This window comes from Astatotilapia calliptera, chromosome 22 (assembly GCF_964374335.1).
Source record: "Astatotilapia calliptera chromosome 22, fAstCal68.1, whole genome shotgun sequence".
NCBI classification, from domain to species: Eukaryota; Metazoa; Chordata; class Actinopteri; order Cichliformes; family Cichlidae; genus Astatotilapia; species Astatotilapia calliptera.
In genome coordinates, this window is record NC_137442.1 from 30175059 (window position 1) to 30196672 (window position 21614).

At 41.7% G+C, this 21614-nt stretch overlaps 1 protein-coding gene across 1 annotated transcript in view; it reads left to right on the forward strand.

The window, feature by feature from the left end:
- Positions 1 to 20978, forward strand: part of kcng2 (potassium voltage-gated channel, subfamily G, member 2) — a 43636-nt gene extending 22658 nt beyond the window's left edge. The window contains exon 3 of the mRNA XM_026156589.2: positions 19687 to 20978. Coding sequence (XP_026012374.1) covers positions 19687 to 20514 — 828 coding nt within the window. The 3' untranslated portion in view covers positions 20515 to 20978. The remainder of the gene's footprint in view (positions 1 to 19686) is intronic.
- The last annotated feature ends 636 nt before the right edge of the window (positions 20979 to 21614 follow it).

Here is a 21614-nt window from a genome sequence, read left to right on the forward strand (position 1 = left end):
AAGTGTTTAAAATGTGCATTATAGATGAAGAATATCCCTCCATGTTCTTCTAACTATCTAATTCGGGGTTGTGGTGGGCGGTGAAATCTAATTGCAGATTCAATGAAATGGGAAGCAGGTTACACCCTGGATAGGTTGCAGTACTAATACATAAAGACAGACAACCATTCACACTCACATTTAGGCTAATTTAGAATCACCAGTTAACCTAACCCTCTGCGTGTCTTTGGACTGCTGGGGGAAGCCAGTATTTTCGGAAAGGTCCCAGGCTGGACCCAAACCCTGAAGCTTCTCGCAACAGTGCCACCCACCTCTCTAAAACTTTGGCTTTTTAGGAGCTTATAAAAACAAACTAACATCATGGTTAATAAAAAGTGGATGAAAAAAAATCCTAATTTCCAGGTCTGATCAGTCCTCAGGGTGGGGAACTCCAGGCCTCACGGGCCGGTGTCCTGCAGGTTTTAGATCTCACCCTGGGTCTACACACCTTAATCAAATGACTAGTTCATTACCAGGCCTCTGGAGAACTGTTGAGACATGTTGAGGAGGTAATTTATCCATTTAAATCAGCTGTGTTGGATCAAGGACACATCTAAAACCTGCAGAACACCGGCCCTTGAGGCCTGGAGCAACCTCAGTCCACAGAAGAATAAGCCAACGTATCTGGTCTTGGCATTTTCAGCAGCATAGCACACCTTCTTATGTACAGGTCAGAGTTTCTGGTGACATGAGAGGAATCCCTTCAGTGCTAGTCTGTTGGGTTTAATGTTTTGGCTCAGAAGTGAATCAGTTCTATGTGTAGACCCCTTCGTAGCACTAATGTCAGCATTTACCCAGCTAAACACTTTTCTTAGAATCTTCCAGTTGAATCCGCCCACTAACCCTCCTTCTCTATTACACTGCATCCTAATGGCTTTAATAGCCTGCCATTTAGATCTCAACAAATGTTCTGTACAAATTACACTAATGAAATGAAATGGCTTCTTAAATAGACAGGCTACCCAATTCAAGATTGTAATAATATATTGCAAAATTATTAGATAGAATGTTTATGATGCTTATGATGTGGCCCCAGTGTTGGCAATATAATTGATACTCTGCTTTATAAAACTAAACTTGGAATAACTTGTTGGCTGGTATATGATGCCACAATGTATCGTTTGATCAGCGCTGCTCCTTGAATAGAATTTTACTGACGTAAATGAAATGTACACTCTTCATTTAAAAGTGATACTGTGGCCACACGGGTCAAAGGTATGCTCTAAACACAACACGGACAAACTGATTTTGATTCCACAAGGTTGTAATGTACATTCAGTAAAGAGAGTTATTATAGGATTGGATTTAAAGGTCAAAACTAGATACAAACTGTTAGTCAGCTGTTTTGCTTTTAAATGCTGCACTGTGTCACTGGACACTTGCTAACTTGGAATAAAGTGGGCTTGCTCCAGGGTTTGACAACACGCTAAGAGTGGAAGAAGTGTCAGGAAACAATTACATAAATCAACATGATCATTTATTTGATCAGCTCAGCTGGCAACTGGCAAATCTGACATAGGGATATTTAAGCTACTTTAGCCTTCCCACAGTTGCTGCACTTCTTCATATCGCTTTCCATCACACTGACACCTCACTCTTCATTTAGTGTTGTATCTGACTTCATTAGTCTCACATCTGTTGACACTGATGAAAGCTCTGTTATGCGTTGGATCTTCTTGGCGCTCTCTCTGCTTCTGACGTGTGTGGGGAGGTGCCCGAATGTTGTATTTACTGTACTTAAACTACCGTACTATTCAAGTCTCATACCACCCCTCATTTCTTTATCGTTTACTTCCAAGGAGTCAGACCTGTAATTTAAAGTGGTTTCAAGCAGTACTGTTGTATCTACATTAACAGAGAACCAGTTTAAAACTGTATCTTTAGGCACTTTGTTACTACCAGCCTGACACATTAGACATCATTTGTTTTCATTTCTGTAGATGAATCTTAGAAAAATCTCAAAGATGACAGTGTGACACACGAAGGTATTCCCAAATACAAACAAACAAACACAGGACCTGAGAGAGGAAAAACCTGCTCATACCAGGTACTTGTTAGATGGACAGAGAGGAGCAGCAGCTGGCACACATATTCAAATGCAGTTCTAGTTTGCCAGTAAATTAAATGACATTTCACTGTTAACCAAGGGAGCGTTGCAACCTAAGCCCAGGAAGCCACAATGCACTCAATCTCTTTAGCCGGAGGAAAGAGTTTGGCTGAAACCGGAAGTTTTTAAGGCGTCGTCTTAGATGGAAAGCACTTAGCCTGTCTGTCTAATCTAATGTGGCTCTTAGAGAAGCATTCAGTGGCTCGCGCCTTTTTCTCTCTCTCACACAAGCAAAAAGAAAAAAAAAGAAGTTATATTGCATTTTAAATTTACTGACTCTCATCCGCACTTGCTGCATGAATGGGGGATTAAACATCTCAAGTGTTTTGTCGATTTCTTCCCTCAGAATCGCTTACTCTGTTCACATAAGCATCTTTGAAAACTGTCCTCTTGTCCCATTCATCACTACAGAGAGCCCCGGGTGTTGGTCTAACCTTTCAGTGACTCTGCCCAATGCCTCACTGGCCCATACACTCCACTGTGATGTAAATGCCAGCCACTTTAAAGTATAGCCCTGCCACAGTCATATATCCTCACAGGGCAACAGGGGAGCAAGAGCTCAGACTGTGATCGCAAGGAAGAAAGATGTGCGCAAAAGCTTTAGGAAAGCCAGTAATTTTGTCTTAGTGTGTGCTGATGATTGGTGGTGATGATCCGCTTCATCATTTTTCTCAGTGGTGATGATTTGCTGCTCACTCTGAGTTTTGGTGAATAATTCTAGTTGAATTGTGATTCTCTTTGACTTTACAACAGTGGGAATATTGTTCATGTTTTATGCAAGAACTTTAGCAGACCTTCTCTACAATCAGTTTCAAAGTGTAATGTTCAGAGACATGATGAGCACTATTGTGTTTATATGGAAATATATCCACCCTTCCAGTTTCGTCCATTATCCAGAGTTGGGTCCTACAGCTTGTCTGGGGGAATGCCAAAGCATTCCCAGACCAGCCAAGAAATATAACCTCTCCAGTGTGTCCTGGGCCTGCCCCAGGGCCTCCGCCCAGTGGGACATGCCTGGACCATCTCAACCAGAAGTCACCCAGAAGGCATCCTTGTCAGATACCTGAACCACCTCAACTGGCTCCTTTTGAAGTGGAATAGTACTTTGAGCCCCTTCCGAACGGCCAAACTCCTCACCCTATCTTGAAGGGAGAGGCCTGCCACCCTCATTTCAAAGCTCATTTCTGCCACTTATATCAACAATCTTGTTCTTTCAGTCACTACCCAAAGCTCGTGACCTTAGGTGATTGCGGGGACGTAGACTGACCGGTAAATCGAGAGCTTCGTTTTTATGTTCAGCTCTCTTTTCACCACGATGCACCAATACAGCGTCTGCATCACCGCAGCTGCAGCATCAATCCGTCTGTTGATCTTCTGCTCCCCTCACCCAAGAACAAGACCCTGAGATACTTAAACTCCTCCACTTGGGGCAGTAACTCGTGCCACTGACCACTACGCCACCTCCTGCAGGTGGTGGGCCTATAGGAGGGTAGACCTAGGTCCCCTCTTCAGCTGTGCCCATGGACTGGGGCATGGTCTATTGGGCCGTGCCCTAGTTCAATACTTATATTTACTCGGGAATTTTTACTTATGATTAGTTCTTCCGAGTTGTGCTTCTGAGTTTATTCTTGGCTTTATGTATCAGGACATAAATAGAAATAATCTGGTCCTTTGCAGGTTTTAAAATTAGGAACGTACAACTTCAGATAAATAACAAAACATGACCTATTACTAGGGATGGGTACCGGTGTCCGGTGCCATCATAAACGGTAGTAATCAGACCGAAAAGCAGCGCACATTTCGGTGCTTTATTTCGGTGCTTTTTTTTCCTGAGCTGTGATACACTTTTAGCCAATCGTTTTATGTTTCTGAGGATAGTAGGCGGGGCCAGGTACGTACGTTCTGTTAGCGCAGAGCTACAGATTAAAAATGTCCAAGGCGAAGCGGTTAAAAGTCTGGCTTTACTTCACAGCAAAATATGCAAACTCAGCAGCCTGCAACAAGTGCTTTAAGCTGATACTGTGATACTGTCAAAGGAGGTAACACCTCGAATCTCATGAAACACCTGGCGACGCATAGCGTTTTTTTTAAAAGCCGAGAAATGCGCCGTATTTGATGGCAGCAGCAGCCGTTCTTCTCTGCGTGAGTAGCTTAATGTTGTTCTTGTGTGATTTACGTTGAGTAGGCTAACCACGTTATTACATTAATGCATGTAAGGTGAACTAGCAAACATCATCATAGCTATATGCGGCTGTCTTCTTGTTTGATGGCAGATACTCCCTTCACCCTGGCCAAAAAGGCTAAAATGACCAAAGAAAAAGTGGAAAACAGTTAAACATGAGAGGTTTTTGGACAAAGTTTGTGTTTTTTCCATTGTTTAAGCACTGCTTCCAGCCAAGAGTGATACCATATATGCCCCATAGCTGCAGAAAAGGCTAACGTTGTTATCTTTTTACAAAAAAACAGCTGAACATGAGAGGTTTTTGGACCAATTTTGTGTTCTCCATTCTTTAAGCACCCGTTTGAGCACCGTTTGAGCACCGGCACCGTTTCAAAGGTACCGATTTGGCACCGGTATCGGATAAAACCTAAACGATACCCATCCCTACCTATTACACTGTGCCATTATTTATTTAACAACAATTAAACCAAGATTCAGAAACAGTGTGTGAAAATATAAGTACACCCTTATTCTACCATATGAATTAAGAGGGAAAGGTGGTGCTAATCAGATTAACTTGATTAACTGATCGTCAGCAGGTTTTGGCCGTTTGCTGGTTTGGAGCATTTAGTTTTGCCAATGAGGAATGATAACAGCATTGGTTCTATTATCTTGGAAGGGTTATAAAGCTGTTTCCAAACAAGTTGAAGTCCATCATTCTGCAGTAAGAAGAGTTACTCATAAGAAGATGGTCAACAAGACAGTTGCCAGTCTTACCTGAAGTGCACATCCTAGCAAACCCCAAAGTCTGACTGTGCACAACTCAGAGAGGCTGCAAAAGTCCTGAGAGTGACATCTCAGATTCTGCAGGTTTCAGTGTTAAATTTTAATGTTAAAAGTACAATTATAAAAAGACTGAACAAGTATGGCTTGTTTGGAAGGGTTGTCCTGAGACAACCTCTTTTCTTTAAAAAGAACATGGAAACACAGGCTAGGTTTGGAAAGTTGCATCTGAACAAACCACAAGATTTCTAAAATAATGTCCTCGAAGATAAAAAAAATTAAGATATTTGGCATCATTTGTTGAAAACTAAACACATCATATAAGCTGTCAAACATGGTAGTGGAAGGGTGATTGGGCGTGTTCTTGCAGCCACAGGACATGGGCACAATGACTGAACTCCTCTGTATACATGAAGTTTCTAGAGCCAGATGTGAGGCCACGTGTCCAACAGCCAAAGCTTTGCTGAAACTGGGTCATGCAACTGAACAGTAATCTTAAACACACCAGCAAATACACCACAACAGAATGGTAGGAAAAGAAAAGAATCAAGGTATTGCGATGGCCAGTCAAACTCCAAATGACTGATTACTGTGGTTGGAGAGCTATCCACAAACAAATGCCTGAAAGCCTCAATGAACAGAAGAAATGTTGTAGAGTGGGCCAAAATTCTTCCACAATGACCTGAGCGGCTGAACGAGTCATACAGAAAGCAGTTACTTTAAGTTATTGCTTCTGAATCTGGCTCTACAAGCTGGTGAATCATGGGCTGTACTGAGTTTTTCATATACTGCTTCTGCATTTAGGCTCAAGTTTTGTTAACGTGCTATGTTGCTCTTCATCTGAGGTTGTATTTACCTCATTTTAATATCTGATAAATACTACTTTTTATTGCCTTCATATATAAAACCTTAGAATTAATTTTTATTTGTTTATTTATTTTATCATGATTGATTTCAGCGCCAATTGTTTGTCTTTCAGAAAGATTCATTTACAAATCAGGACACTCCTAAGTTCCAAACATCAAAACAACAGCTATGGAAATTAAAGCCATTATTTCCACAGGTAGCTTACCTGCCCCATATAGTTACCCAGCAGGAATGTAGTCATTTGGATTCAGAATTAATTGAAAACAAACAAAAACTAAAAGGAAAGGAGGATAAGCAATGCACTTGTTTTACCTTTTGGTTGCTAAATGTAACAGAAAAGCTCCAGCTGTGCTGGCTGTAATTTCCTCTCCCTGTGGAGCTGCAAGCACACCCAGCTGAACAACTTCTCCGCACATAAAGAAGGAACATCACTGGCTTTAGCGAGAATCATTTGCATTAGCAAACATTTCCAGCCAGAGGAGTCTTATCTGCCAGCAACATTAATGGTCACCAGTGAATCCAAGTATGTTGAAAATATATTTTCCCAGTGTGACCACAAAAGAAGAACTCTACTGTGTGGAAAAGATGAGGAATATTGACTTATTCAGTGATAACTCTCAGGGGATATGAGGGTACAATTGTTCCAAAACCTAAAGAAAAATCTAATACAACATGGAAAGGATTTTCAGTGCCAGACGACGAGCTTTCAACTCGTCTAAATGTGCTGCTGAATGCAATGTCAGTCAGACAGAAATGTTTTTCTTTAAGGCAATCATTGTCAGCCCAATTGAAGTGCATTAGCCCTGCTCATAAATGTTAATGCAAATGAACCAGATCTGTGATGGGCTGAAAAAGTGCTGTTAGCGAAAAGTGAAAATCCTCCGTACCTGCTTCTAGATATAAAGAAACCCGTTTACCCGGTCACGTTGACTTATTTCACCGAGCTATCTTTGTTTTCACGATTTCCTGTTCATGAGTAATAGAGGTACATTTGACCATAGAAGTTAGATAGAGTGAGGGCATACACTTGTTAGGCAACAGCCATCAATACCGCTGCTACTTGAGGTAAGATTAGAGCAGATGAAACCATAATGGCCCCCATGGGGAATATGGCTTGTCACAGCAGAGAACAGGATATAAATAACAGTGTAAAGACACAGCCTTCTTTTTGTTACAAGTTAAAGTGGATGTAGAGGTGGAAAAATACATTCACGTGTCATAAAGTGCAAATACACACTAGCAGTGCGACTGCTGGTAACACTAGTGCGTAAATATTGATTAATGGCTTTTTCAAAGAGAAAAAGTACGTATGAGTAAATTTATGTGGCTCTCAGACCGCACAAGCCACAAATCAACATGATTAAAATACTTCTGCGCAGCAAACACAAAACTTTTCTCCTTCCATCCCCAAACAGCCGAGTGTAATAAATGTGAACCCATGAGGTACAAAACTGCTTGGGTCGGTGTGGCGCGTGCGTGAGTTACAGCAGTGTTTTCACATTATTGAAAAAGAAATGTATTTCAGATGATTCAATAAATTTGATCAAGCTCAGCAGCGATGGTGGGTTAGAGATTTTCTCCCAGGCAGAGTCAGTGAATATGATTATTATTGTTTAAGTTCCTGGCAAAGTCATCATGATTATACCATTACTGACTCTTGGTTTGAGCTGAATAATTTACCTCCTAATTAAGATTCAACTCAGTAATTATACACAAACACAGAAGAACCGGGGAAATTAGTTAAACCATAAGCTATAACTGCCTGGTTTATGAGGAGAAGGCATGTGATTGATAAGGTATTAGTGTTTGGTTATTATGATAAATTAGAAGGTCACCATTGGAATATTGGTCTATTTATAACAATTTGTGTAAAATACTTCTCTCTGCTCTGCCTGGTTTCTTTGTATCAGTGAGCACTTTCTGTATCCACTTTCTCAAGCATCCTGGTTACTTACAGTAATCTCAAAACCAGCTTTCAGTTTCACAGATTGCTGTTTGAAGCTTTCAGGAGACAAATCCAGATGAGTATTAAAAAAACAAAACAACAAAAATACTTGAGTGACAGCGTTTTGTATTAAAGGTGACAACCATGAAGCCTGGAGTTACTGGTGAAATGAAACAGGTTAAATCAGCACTAATGGTTATTAAATACTTCATTAAGTGAGGGCGGGTGGGGGCAGGTTGTTGTTTTTCCACAGTTAAAAATAGTTGTATGAATGCATTCACTGCCATGGGCTGTTTAGTTTCCAGTTCACCTAATCTGTACCCAGCTCACAAACGTTTTTAAATTTAGTTTTAGTCGTAGTCAGAAGATCAGAAGATTATAGCAGACTAAACCTAAAGTTGATTAAGTTAACTAAAATGTAAGGTGGAAAAATTTGTTGTGGTTTTACTCGTGAGAGCTGCTCCGCATGTTTCACAAAGCATCATATCTTTATTGACATCAAATGCTAAATGTGTCCGTATGTCACAGGCACAAAGGAGATTACTTCTGACTTGATTACTCCCAAATTCGTCCCAACTCAGTTGTGATTGAATCAGGTCTCTCCAGAATATTTTTGTTTGTTGACAAAAGTGTCAGTCAGTGTCAGTGTCACTGTCTATCATAGTTTTTGACCTTTAGTTTTTATTTAGTTACCGTCTTTGTTATTGCCAGACAAAAAAAAAGCTGGTTGATGAAAACTGACAATAATGATTAATGCTTACATGGAAACTCCAGAAAGGAGACCACTGTTACACTTCCATCAGTGAATGTAAATGCTAGTTTTTTAGCTATACTAGGTTCCAAAGTATTCAATTCAATTCAATTCAGTTGTATTTATACAGCACCAAATCACAACAACAGTTGCCTCAAGGCACTTTATACAGGGAGTGCAGAATTATTAGGCAAATGAGTATTTTGTCCACATCATCCTCTTCATGCATGTTGTCTTACTCCAAGCTGTATAGGCTCGAAAGCCTACTACCAATTAAGCATATTAGGTGATGTGCATCTCTGTAATGAGAAGGGGTGTGGTCTAATGACATCAACACCCTATATCAGGTGTGCATAATTATTAGGCAACGTCCTTTCCTTTGGCAAAATGGGTCAAAAGAAGGACTTGACAGGCTCAGAAAAGTCAAAAATAGTGAGATATCTTGCAGAGGGATGCAGCAGTCTCAAAATTGCAAAGCTTCTGAAGCGTGATCATCGAACAATCAAGCGTTTCATTCAAAATAGCCAACAGGGTCGCAAGAAGCGTGTGGAAAAACCAAGGCGCAAAATAACTGCCCATGAACTGAGAAAAGTCAAGCGTGCAGCTGCCAAGATGCCACTTGCCACCAGTTTGGCCATATTTCAGAGCTGCAACATCACTGGAGTGCCCAAAAGCACAAGGTGTGCAATACTCAGAGACATGGCCAAGGTAAGAAAGGCTGAAAGACGACCACCACTGAACAAGACACACAAGCTGAAACGTCAAGACTGGGCCAAGAAATATCTCAAGACTGGTTTTTCTAAGGTTTTATGGACTGATGAAATGAGAGTGAGTCTTGATGGGCCAGATGGATGGGCCCGTGGCTGGATTGGTAAAGGGCAGAGAGCTCCAGTCCGACTCAGACGCCAGCAAGGTGGAGGTGGAGTACTGGTTTGGGCTGGTATCATCAAAGATGAGCTTGTGGGGCCTTTTCGGGTTGAGGATGGAGTCAAGCTCAACTCCCAGTCCTACTGCCAGTTTCTGGAAGACACCTTCTTCAAGCAGTGGTACAGGAAGAAGTCTGCATCCTTCAAGAAAAACATGATTTTCATGCAGGACAATGCTCCATCACACGCGTCCAAGTACTCCACAGCGTGGCTGGCAAGAAAGGGTATAAAAGAAGAAAAACTAATGACATGGCCTCCTTGTTCACCTGATCTGAACCCCATTGAGAACCTGTGGTCCATCATCAAATGTGAGATTTACAAGGAGGGAAAACAGTACACCTCTCTGAACAGTGTCTGGGAGGCTGTGGTTGCTGCTGCACGCAATGTTGATGGTGAACAGATCAAAACACTGACAGAATCCATGGATGGCAGGCTTTTGAGTGTCCTTGCAAAGAAAGGTGGCTATATTGGTCGCTGATTTGTTTTTGTTTTGTTTTTGAATGTCAGAAATGTACATTTGTGAATGTGGAGATATTACACTCAACAAAAATATAAACGCAACATTCCCCATGGGATGGACGTAGAGACCTAAAATTCATTCCAGATACACAATATAACCATCCTTCCCAAACAGTGGTCACAAATCAGTCCAAATGTGTGGTAGTGGGCACATCTGCTATATTGAGATAATCCATCCCACCTCACAGGTGTGCCACATCAGGATGCTGATCTGACATCATGAGTAGTGCACAGGTGTACCTCAGACTGCCCACAACAAAAGGCCACCCTGGAATGTGCAGTTTTGTCTCACAGCAAAATGCCACAGATGCCACAAGCAATGAGGGAGCGTGCAATTGGCATGCTGACAGCAGGAATGTCAACCAGATCTGTCGCCCGTGCATTGAATGTTCATTTCTCAACCAGAGAATATGGCAGCACATCCAACCGGCCTCACAACTGCAGACCTCGTGTAACCACACCAGCCCAGGACCTCCACATCCAGCAGGTTCACCTCCAAGATCGTCTGAGACCAGCCACCCAGACAGCTGCTGGAACAATTGGTTTGCACAACCAAACAATTTCTGCACAAACTGTCAGAAACCGTCTCAGGGACGCTCAACTGCATGCCCGTCGTCCTCATCGGGGTCTTGACCTGACTCCAGCTCGTCGCCGTAACAGACTTGTGTGGGCAAATGCTCACATTTGATGGCGTCTGGCACGTTGGAGAGGTGTGCGCTTCACGGATGAATCATGGTTCACATTGTTCATGGCAGATGGCAGCTGAGAATGTCCCAGTTCTTGCATGGCCAGCATACTCACCGGACATGTCACCCATTGAGCATGTTCGGGATGTGCTTGACCGGCGTATACGACAGCGTGTACCAGTTCCCACGAATATCCAACAACCTCGCACAGCCATTGAAGTGGAGTGGACCAACATTCCACAGGCCACAATTGACAATCTGATAGACTCCATGCGACGATGTGTTGCACTGCATGAGGCAAATGGTGGTCACACCCTCATTGCTTGTGGCATCTGTGGCATTTTGCTGTGAGACAAAACTGCACATTCCAGGGTGGCCTTTTGTTGTGGGCAGTCTGAGGTACACCTGTGCACTACTCATGATGTCAGATCAGCATCCTGATGTGGCACACCTGTGAGGTGGGATGGATTATCTCAATATAGCAGATGTGCCCACTACCACACATTTGGACTGATTTGTGACCACTGTTTGGGAGGGATGGTTATATTGTGTATCTGGAATGAATTTTAGGTCTCTACGTCCATCCCATGGGGAATGGGAGCAGTAACAAAGGTGTTGCGTTTATATTTTTGTTGAGTGTATATTGGTTTCACTAGTAAAAATAAATAATTGAAATGGGTATATATTTGTTTTTTGTTAAGTTGCCTAATAATTATGCACAGTAATAGTCACCTGCACACACAGATATCCCCCTAAAATAGCTAAAACTAAAAACAAACTAAAAACTACTTCCAAAAACATTCAGCTTTGATATTAATGAGTTTTTTTGGGTTCATTGAGAACATGGTTGTTGTTCAATAATAAAATTATTCCTCAAAAATACAACTTGCCTAATAATTCTGCACTCCCTGTATTGTAAGGTAGACCCAACAATAATACATACAGAGGAAAAACCCAACAATCATATGACCCCCTATGAGCAAGGACTTTGGCGACAGTGGGAAGGAAAAAAGTGTGATTCAATGCAGAGAGGTCTATTAATACATAATGAGTGAGAAAGGTGACTGAAGAAGAAATACTCGGTGCATCATGGGAATCCCCCGGCAGCCTACGTCTATTGCAGCATAACTAAGAGAGGATTCAGGGTCACCTGGTCCAGCCCTAACTATATGCTTTAGCAAAAAGGAAAGTCTTAAGCCTAATCTTAAAAGTAGAGATAGTGTCTGTGTCCCGAATCCAAACTGGAAGCCTGAAAACTGAAGGCTCTAAAACATAGGTGTCAAACTCTGGCCAATGACCTATTAACTGTTGGACCAGTTCTTAAATGAAGTTTCAGCATTTGCCTTACACATAACCACTTGACTAAGGTTGATGAACTTTGGTTCAGTAGTTTTTGTGTTACTGACATGATCACATGTCAGTTTTACCTTGATGGAGGCATAACCTAAAAACTCTAAATGAAAATGAATTATATTATTCTTGGACCTTGAGGATAACCTCATTCTCCTCAGTTCCAACGATTCTTTCAGTTTGGTGCAAATGTGTCACTTTAAATTAAAAACATATAGTAAAAGACTAACAGCTGTATGGTCGACAGAGGCTGTGGATTGTGAATGAAATTCAGTAGTTTGAAGACAAGAGAGGCGCTAACTGTTTTCAGTTACCTCAGCTAAATCAAGCAATGGCAGCAACTACCAGTGGGAATCAAATATACCACTGAGGTGCACTGGAGCAGTGGCACCAAGCACCACCAAACTGTGAGGTGTAACTTGTAGAAGTAGACAGAGTAGTAAAACTGGGGCATATTGTTTTGAAATTGCAGGTTTTCTTTAAATGACTCTGGTGGTTGATTGTCTCTTTGCAAATCATCACTCATTAAATTAGAAAAATAATAATCAAGAAATCATAGCTTCTGTGGTGTCAGATTTGTAAGGGAGTAGGGTTAATTGAGCCTTTCACTTGAACTTTTATTTGCAGCTTTTTTGCATTTTCTTGAACCTAAAGAAAGGAAACCTTTTGGAGGCATGTTGTTTTACGCAGTGGTTTTATATAATCTGGCCCAATTAAGCTCCAGTTGAGTCTGACACCCTTACACTAGAGGGCAACTGACACAAAGTCCATTATAGCAATCAACCATCATCAAAGGGATTGCTTTGTAGCTGATGGAGTATAAATAGGATGGAAACCTCCTAAAATAAAGCTGGTGATTGCCTTTTAATTTTTTCACAGCTTGCAAACAGCTGTGGTGACCAACCGGTCCCCCAGACACTGAGCATTCAAGACCATTAACCTCTGGGTGACCACTTTCGACTGTGATTACACAGGTTGTCTGGTGGTGGACAGCCAGACAGTTTACTCGCTCTCTGCTGACTGGATCACTCTCAGGCAGTTTTTGCATTAGCGAACTCGAATCAACTGGTTGGCAACTGGCTGTATTCTGATTTTATTCCTGTATAAAAGCAAGGCTCTGAATGTAAGTAGTCAATGTGAACTTCGTCATCTTTATCAGACAGAAACAGATTTGTGATTTCCATTGATTTATGACAGTTAATTACTGTATTATCACAGACAGATTGCATGTAGTTGTAAAATGGACTCATTCAGTTGCAAGCTGATAGCAGACTGACTCCATCTTATTTCCATTTTATCATCATCTTGATACACCAAAGTCACTCTGAACGTGGTAACTGACAGTGCCACTCACTGCAGCCTTGTCCCTGTCTTTAAAACAGTTTATTCATTTTTTCACATGGTTGCAATAACTTTGGCACCGCAGTCTCCAATCATTATTTTTCCTAGTGCAACTGTAGCATTAAATATATCTAACCAATGCAATGAGTTTTCATAAATTTAGTGTTTTATTTATTTTTTGTTAGCCCAGGTCAGACCCTAACCCTGTGATGGGATAGACAAGACTAAAATAAGCTCTGACTTCCTTGAATTTCCACTCCCTGTTTCGTATCTACAGTGTGTTAGACAGCCCCAGACTCTTTCCACTAATATTTGCAGGGAAACAGCTGTGCACTATTTCCTGACCAAACTGTTTGTTCTCATCCTTGAAGCTCTTTTTTTTCAATAGAAACAAACCTTGCAGTTCAAAGACACTTCTGACAGAGCACAGCCATACAAGAGAGATTTATCTCTCTTGTATGGCTGTGTGAGATGGTCTTATTGCTGCTCCTTGTCGATGATGCGGTGGGTGATGGGGGGGACGACGACGCAGTAGAGCACTTCTGAACAATTCAATCTACTCACTGGCCACAGAGTGCAGCAAAAGACCAACAAGAATGAGGCAAAGACGATGCAGCACAAGGCAACTGTCAGCATGCTCAGTGTTTTCCACACGACAGCTCCTCTGTGTTAGTGTTTGTGATTTGTGTAACAGTTATTGTGTACATCTCTGTGAGAGTTGCCATTGCTTTCAGACGCCGTAGTGGACACTTTGCACCAACAGTGGGCACATAATAGAAGAAGAAAGGAGAAAAATAAAGCTGCATGTCAAACCTTTCATAGTGGCTGAATGTTGCCATTGTACAAGTGTCCCTCCATTCTTTTTTGTAATTTTTAAAACCTGGTTCTTTGATTGTCATGCTAGTTTGCCCCCATAGGCATTCCTCTCAGTGATGGTTGGATTTTCACTCCTTATTGCTTTTTGGCCATTCAGAAAAGCTGTGGCTGCACAACATTTCAGTAAATCTAGACTGAGTTAGGAGTTTTTGTGCAAAGAGGAAACATAAGGCAGATGCAACTTTGTCTTAATATGCTTTTACAGGTAAGTCATTGAAACTGTTGGTGACAGTCTCTCTCCTCTTGTATCTTAGCTTGTTTCTGAGTTTTCCAGGAGAGCGCTGTCACTGCAACCATGGTAGCAGGAAGCATGGAAGTGCATTTACACCATGGGACTGATAATGTTTTCACATATTTACAGGGCATATTTAAGATTTGGTCCTGTGATCAGGTGTTTCAATAACATATAATGAGTTTAATTCAGCTGGTGATCAACAACAAAAGTTTCCAAGCCAGAACCACTGACTGGTAATAAAGCCATAACCATCTTACCAGACAAATAATTACAATGCTGTTTTCCAGTCATGCTGGCATTTTGTAATGTAAAAACTGCTCCTTGAAAAAGCTGACCTAATCTCAAATGTTGTGTGTTGAGGTGGAACTTGCTGTCTTGCAGACAAAGATGTGGGAATCTGCCAACAACCAAATCATCAATGCAAGGTTTTTGGTGTAGCACATTCTTTGCAAATGAGCTTAGAAAGAAAAGCATCTGGACTTCTTTAAGTAGCTTGAAGACGTTTCACCTCTCGTTCAAGACGTTTCTTCAGTTCTAAGGTCAAATGGTGGAGATTTAAGATTTAATAGATTTAAGCCCTATCAGAGTATCCCACAAGAGGGACATGGACCCCCTACCTCTTCTTAATCACACGAGCCAAGGTGTGAAAACGGGTGTAGGTCACAATCAGCCAAGGTTTCGGTGGTGAACCCACCATTCTTTGCAAATGATTGTCACCAAGTGAAAGGGCATCGACCGTCTGCAACCACTGGCACCAGGTGGTTATACCATGTCCAATGTGGCCGACAGATCACAAGTAGTGTGTGCAAGACGTGTCCTGAGGAACCTCAATAGCTGCTGCTCCTTCATGTTGGAAGGAGCTGATTGAGGTTACTCAGGCATCAGATCCCCATGGCTCTTGAAATCTTCCAAGTGGTGAGAGATTTTTCAATTAGGGCCCAAACATGCTGGAGAAATGATCATACCTGGCCAGGTAGTGCCAGGTGTTGCTGAGACAATGCCACAACCTGACTCCAGGTGTTGGAACGATTTGTTTTGATTTGTTGATTTGACATGAAGATGATTTAAAAAGACAGAATCCATCTATGAAAGGCATTCTCTTAAATTCCCCAACTTGTCTGAAATTCCTTTGTGAACAGGTAAATTGCTGTGCGGAAGAAAAGACCGGAGTTTATCTGGGTGGGAATTACACACACAGACACTCGCTGCACATGGTAAAGCCCAGTGAAGTGAACAAATGAGAATAGTAAATTGATCCATTAAAATCTTGGGTGTGCCAAAGACAGGAGCAGCTCAGTACTTGAAGTGTGCCTGTTTGTTATACGGAGCCCACTCCAACTTACTGTGCATATCAAAGGTTAGCCGTCGCTTCCTGCATTGTTTGGTTTACATGCTTGTCTTCAGCTGTGACGGGGTCAGAGTCCCCTGACTGCTGAGATGAATAATTGCATGCTTTTAATTTGATCCTCAGCGGTACATCTATGTACATCAGAGGCTTTTCAGAGTGGAGAAGGAGCAGAAGGGAGTGGAGAATGCACTCAGCCAGAAAGCCTCTGACAGAGAACAATACATATACACTGGTCAGATTCAAACGAAGGGATGGCATCATCAATTGCAAATGTGTCACAAACAGACAGATTCCCCCGTGGACACGGAAGAGCAGAAAAACAAAGGAAGTGCGAAGCATGCTGGTTGCCATGTGAAAATGAGCGTGTTCCTTAAGGATTTGGATAGTAGCACACTTATTTGTTTTGGCTTCAGACTCATTACTTTGGATGTGAAATGACAGCATGTGGTTAGAGGGTGGATTTTAGCTCAAATTTGAATGGCCGTGCTGCAATAACACATGAAGCTTCAAAATTGCCATGTGATGGTTTGCCACGGGAGCATGAGGACTAAAAGATGGATTCCCGACAGAGGGAGAGTTTTAGGCACACACACTTACAGATTTCTATTTTTATTTAATATTTAAAAAAGCTAACTTTACTGACACGACTCACATAGCTGTGGGTAGTACACCAAAGGGGATCAAATGATTGCTTTTTCCAAATATGTAGCACATAAACTGTAAATGGGTATGCACTTATTTTTTCAGAGAATACAGTTATATTTAGCACAGTATTATAGTTTCTGCAAGCTGTCCAAATCTTCCTTAAAAGAGAGAACAAAGCGGTCGAAATTGGCTGATAATTCTCCCAAAAATGAAGCTGATGGTATTCTTTTAATCTAATAGTTATTGTGTTATTTCATATTTCTCAATTGGAGTGTGAAGCCTAACCTTTTTATCTACTGTCAACTGTTTTATGGAGATTATCTTGTGATGGGAGTCATATCCACTTTTGAAATGTATGGGATGCTGTCTCTGATTTCTTATAAGTTTGCTTCCAGACCAAAAAGTTACATGACACAATTTTATAATTTTCTTAATACCACCTTGGGACTTGCACCCAAAGCATATGTTAGTCTCTGCACTACATCCCACCCAAGAGATAACGACACGAAGTGGGAATCTTGGCCTGTCAGTCCAAACTGGAAAAACTGATAGAGCTCAGAAAGGCTTAGTTGTTCCTGTCCACATGCTTCTATGTCCTCGAACTCCAGCTTGCCCTTGATGGTATTTTTGCTCTTGTGCCGCCTGGAAATTTATATTTTTGCTTTTATGATAAACAGCTCTTGATTGAATTGTCATGAGCTTTGATGAAAGAGGATAGATTGTAATGATTAGTGACCTCCTGACACCAAGAGGTTTAAAGTTTCAATCAAGATTCACATTTGTGGTGTTAGGAAAAATATTACAAATTGTAAGATTGTCATCCTCAGAACTAATTAAAAAAAATGATTTCAGTATCACAGAAAAGTTAAACAAAAAGCGATTATCTGAGCCAGAGAGAAAGTCTGTGTGATGTTTGTGCCTCCTATTTGTACTATGACAAACTTATAATTGTGACACTAACAATTGTTCAATTGTTGTTAGTTTTAGATGCATCACACACACACACACACACACACACACACACACACACACAATAATGATGAATAATTCATTCACTGCTTTCATTTGCGCTTGGCTAACACTGCACTGCAGTCATTGGATTAACTGAATCATTGAAAACCATGAAAACAATCCGGAGCAGTGTTGTCAGTGTTGTTCTCCAGTATAAAAGCAGTAAATATGCACCTATCCTGCACACTGAAAAAGAGTAAAGGTGTACTGTATGTATTAGAGTGTAGTTCCTGCATATGAAACACGCTGTCATCACATCAGTATATGACAACTAGGAAATAAGAACAGATTGTTATTTCAGAAACCCACTGCCTCAGCCATGACTAGCAAACATGGCTGTATACTAAAAATGTTTCAAGGATTAGTCAGTTTCAAGCATCCCATCATTTCATCACCCCGACCTGTCGCAGCAGATGGCCCCGCCCCTCCCTGAGCCTGGTTCTGCTGGAGGTGTCTTCCTGTTAAAGGAGAGTTTTTCTTTCGCACTCTCTCCAAAGTGCTTGCTCAAGGGGGGATCATATGATTGTTGGTTTTTTCTCTGATGTATTATTGTAGGGTCTACCTTACAATATAAAGCAGCTTGAGGTGACTGTTGTTGTGATTTGGTGCTGTATAAATACAATTGAATTTAATTCATTCTTAGTTTTAAGATTCAGTTAAACTGATGACAAATGGACTGGTTCTTAGCACTTTTCTACTCTTTCTGAGCACTCAGGGTGGTTTATGGCACCCCCCAACTCCATTCCTTGTAACTGTGTACTTCATGCCTAAAGAGGAAGGTGATGGTTAGCTGTAAAGCCACTTATTACTGCCTGCAGTGTGGAGTTCTGGCTGTTAGCCTGCAGATTTCTTGCTAGCTGAGTGATGTACAGTAAAAACTCCATGTCTAGTGAAATATGTATGTGGGTAAGTTTGATGTCAAGCTACAATTTTGCATTCAGTTGCATTCAGACTGGACTCTTCCATGACATGTTTCCTGTTCAGCAAGACTGAATAAACTGCTTAGTTTTCATGTTACATTCTTTTAGAAATCCTAATATTCAGCATGATTGCTGTTTACTCTCATTTAATATGTGACCTCACTTTTACTTTAGTGGGTTATTGCTTCTGCTGCTGTTTTTACTGGGTGAAAAATTGCAACTCCAGCTTTGCCTATCAGTCATTTACATGGTCCTTAATGGGCTTAGCGAGTTTGATGTCTCAAGGGCAAAAAACCCTGCTATTTGCAAAGCAGAGTTTATACTCTTAAAAATGCATGAGGCTGACTGAGCAAATGCGAAGGCAAATGCAAAGGCTTACATATTCACCCTTGTGCACATTCCGACACAAATTCAACACCCCAGTGCTTGTAGATGGTGGCTCTAATGGGCTGCTGAAGTTGCCATATGTTTGCTGTATTTTGTCTCTGTTTTGTATCTCCTCATATTTGAATGTAAAACCACAGAAACTGCAAAGCAAAGAATATTTCTCGGCCATTAATCACACTGAGTCATGTCAGAAAAATGTAAAGTATACTCACACACTTTATGTTTTCAGTTTGCTCCAGGGGTAACTTTGACTTAATCAAATAAAGTCATCTCTTATAATTATATTTTTAAATATTCATGAACTCTATTTCATCAGGCTTGGAAAAATAGATGATTTTACAGTAGATTATTATGAAAAGAGGTGTTTCATCTTAAAAATCCAGCATAGCCTCATTTGTCGGGGACTCTTCACGTTAACACTATCTTCACATTGTACACCTCTTAAAGCCTTTTGTTTAGTGCGGTTTGATGCGTGACTCAGTGAGGTTGCCTAAATCAGATAATCAAAGCGTGTACTTATAAGCTTCATGAATCTTTCAGCACCTTCTCTGCTGTGTTTTGTTCTGTGAGAGGACAGACACATTTTTGTTGTCAGAGCTTAAGTGGCAACCTTGGCTGTCAATAACAAACCCTGTAGATGAAATAACAAGCCTTAAAATACCTTCTTAATGACTGGCTCCATGCTGTGTCCTAACCTCACCTTCATCTAAAACACTTTTGGATTTGTTTCTCTCGCTGAAGGTTGTAACACTTGTCTTTGTGTTGTTGTTGTTTCCCCCTCCTCTGCAGGGTGAGTGCTCCCAGAGATGCTATAACATCTTTGTTCTGGAGACAGTGTGCGTCGCCTGGTTCTCCCTGGAGTTCCTGCTGCGCTTCATTCAGACTCAGAGCAAGTGTATGTTCCTGCGTACGCCTCTAAACGTCATCGATGTGGTAGCCATTCTTCCCTACTACATCACCCTCATCGTGGACTCTCTGTCGGTGGGTGGGAAACCTGCAGGCTCAGGGAACAACTACCTGGAGAAGGTGGGGTTAGTTCTCCGAGTTCTCCGAGCACTACGGATCTTTTACGTCATGAGGTTGGCCCGCCACTCCTTAGGCTTGCAGACCCTCGGCCTAACAGTGAGGAGGTGCACGCGTGAGTTTGGCCTGTTGCTGTTGTTCCTGTGCGTGGCCATGGCTCTTTTCTCACCACTCGTTTTCCTAGCTGAGAGCGAAATGGGCGCAAAGCAGGAATTCACCAGCATCCCTGGTAGCTACTGGTGGGCGGTCATCTCCATGACTACAGTCGGTTACGGGGACATGGTGCCCAGAAGCATCCCTGGCCAGGTGGTGGCGCTTAGCAGCATCCTGAGCGGTATCCTCCTCATGGCCTTTCCTGTCACGTCCATCTTTCACACCTTCTCCCGCTCCTATGTTGAGCTGAAGGAGGAGCAGAGCCGGGCGCTCAGGCAGAAGCCAGACTCGCAGGACAGCACCAAGTCGCAGAACAGCGAGGACTCCCAGGAGACGGACAGCTACCATGGCATTACAGAGGCCACGGCTTCAGCCATACAGCGGAGAAAGTCCATGGCTGCTCAGAGGGCAGCTGAGATCAGAGCGTCCATGAAGACTTAGCCTCTCTGTCAGCCTGTCTTTTTTCAAGCGGGAGCCACAGAGGCTGATACCCAGCACTGGGACTTCAAAAATGACAAGCTGCGGCACTGTGAACAGGGATGAGGTTTTCTCTGTTGAGCTCGGGGTTTCCGCTTTGAACGTGTGAAGCGCTTGTGCACCAGAGTGTGTCTGAATTTCACAGGTTTTACAGGAGAGCCGCAGACGAGGTCTTTTTCGTTTTTTACAAATCTGATTTTAAAATATAGGAAACAACACAATATTCACACTTAAATATCTTTAAAAAAACAAAAACAAACCTAATGGACCGTACTCTCACTGACTGTGACTCAGTTTAGTCTCTGAAAAAAAAATCTGCTACTAAAACACACGTGTTCTTGTTTAGACCTCAGAATAATAGTTTATGTTCCTCATGTAGCTGCATTGAGTGGATTGTGTGAAATAAAGGTGTTTGCTGAGATTTTAAACATGCAGTTTATTATTAAGATCTCAATTCAGTATTTAATTATGTGTTGTATGATCTCAGTGCATTCATTTCCAGTGGAACACAGCTATTTACTCTCAACATAATGATATAACACTCATTCATCCGTCAGAGGGCTTTTCAGTCTGCTGGGATGTTTTGTTGTTTTAATTGGCAACTGACAGGAAGATTGTTCCCACATTGGCATCTCCATTAAAAGGCTTTGCCTGATGCACAGGGAGATGCTTCAGTAGCATAGTCTGATAGTTCATGCGTATATGCTTATGACTGATACCAGCCTCATGTGTTGCCAAAAAGCAAACTAGAATAAACATTAGCTTAGCTTAGCATAAAGACTGGAAATGGGGTGAATACAGGCACGATCTGATGCGATGTGTTGGTGCTGTTCCTGGATCATCAAAACTATTGTTCAACATTGCAAGTGATCATTTGCATAGTCGTGATGTAACCATTTTGTTTTGTGTAAACACCACACACCAAACCTTAACCCTCACCTCATAACCATAAAGACAACCCTAATTATAACCTGATCACCTAACCCTGACACTTAACTGCCCCCTTTTCAGGATGTTTTCTTGAGTGAACATCAGCAGATTTTTCCATGTCGTAAAACTATGAC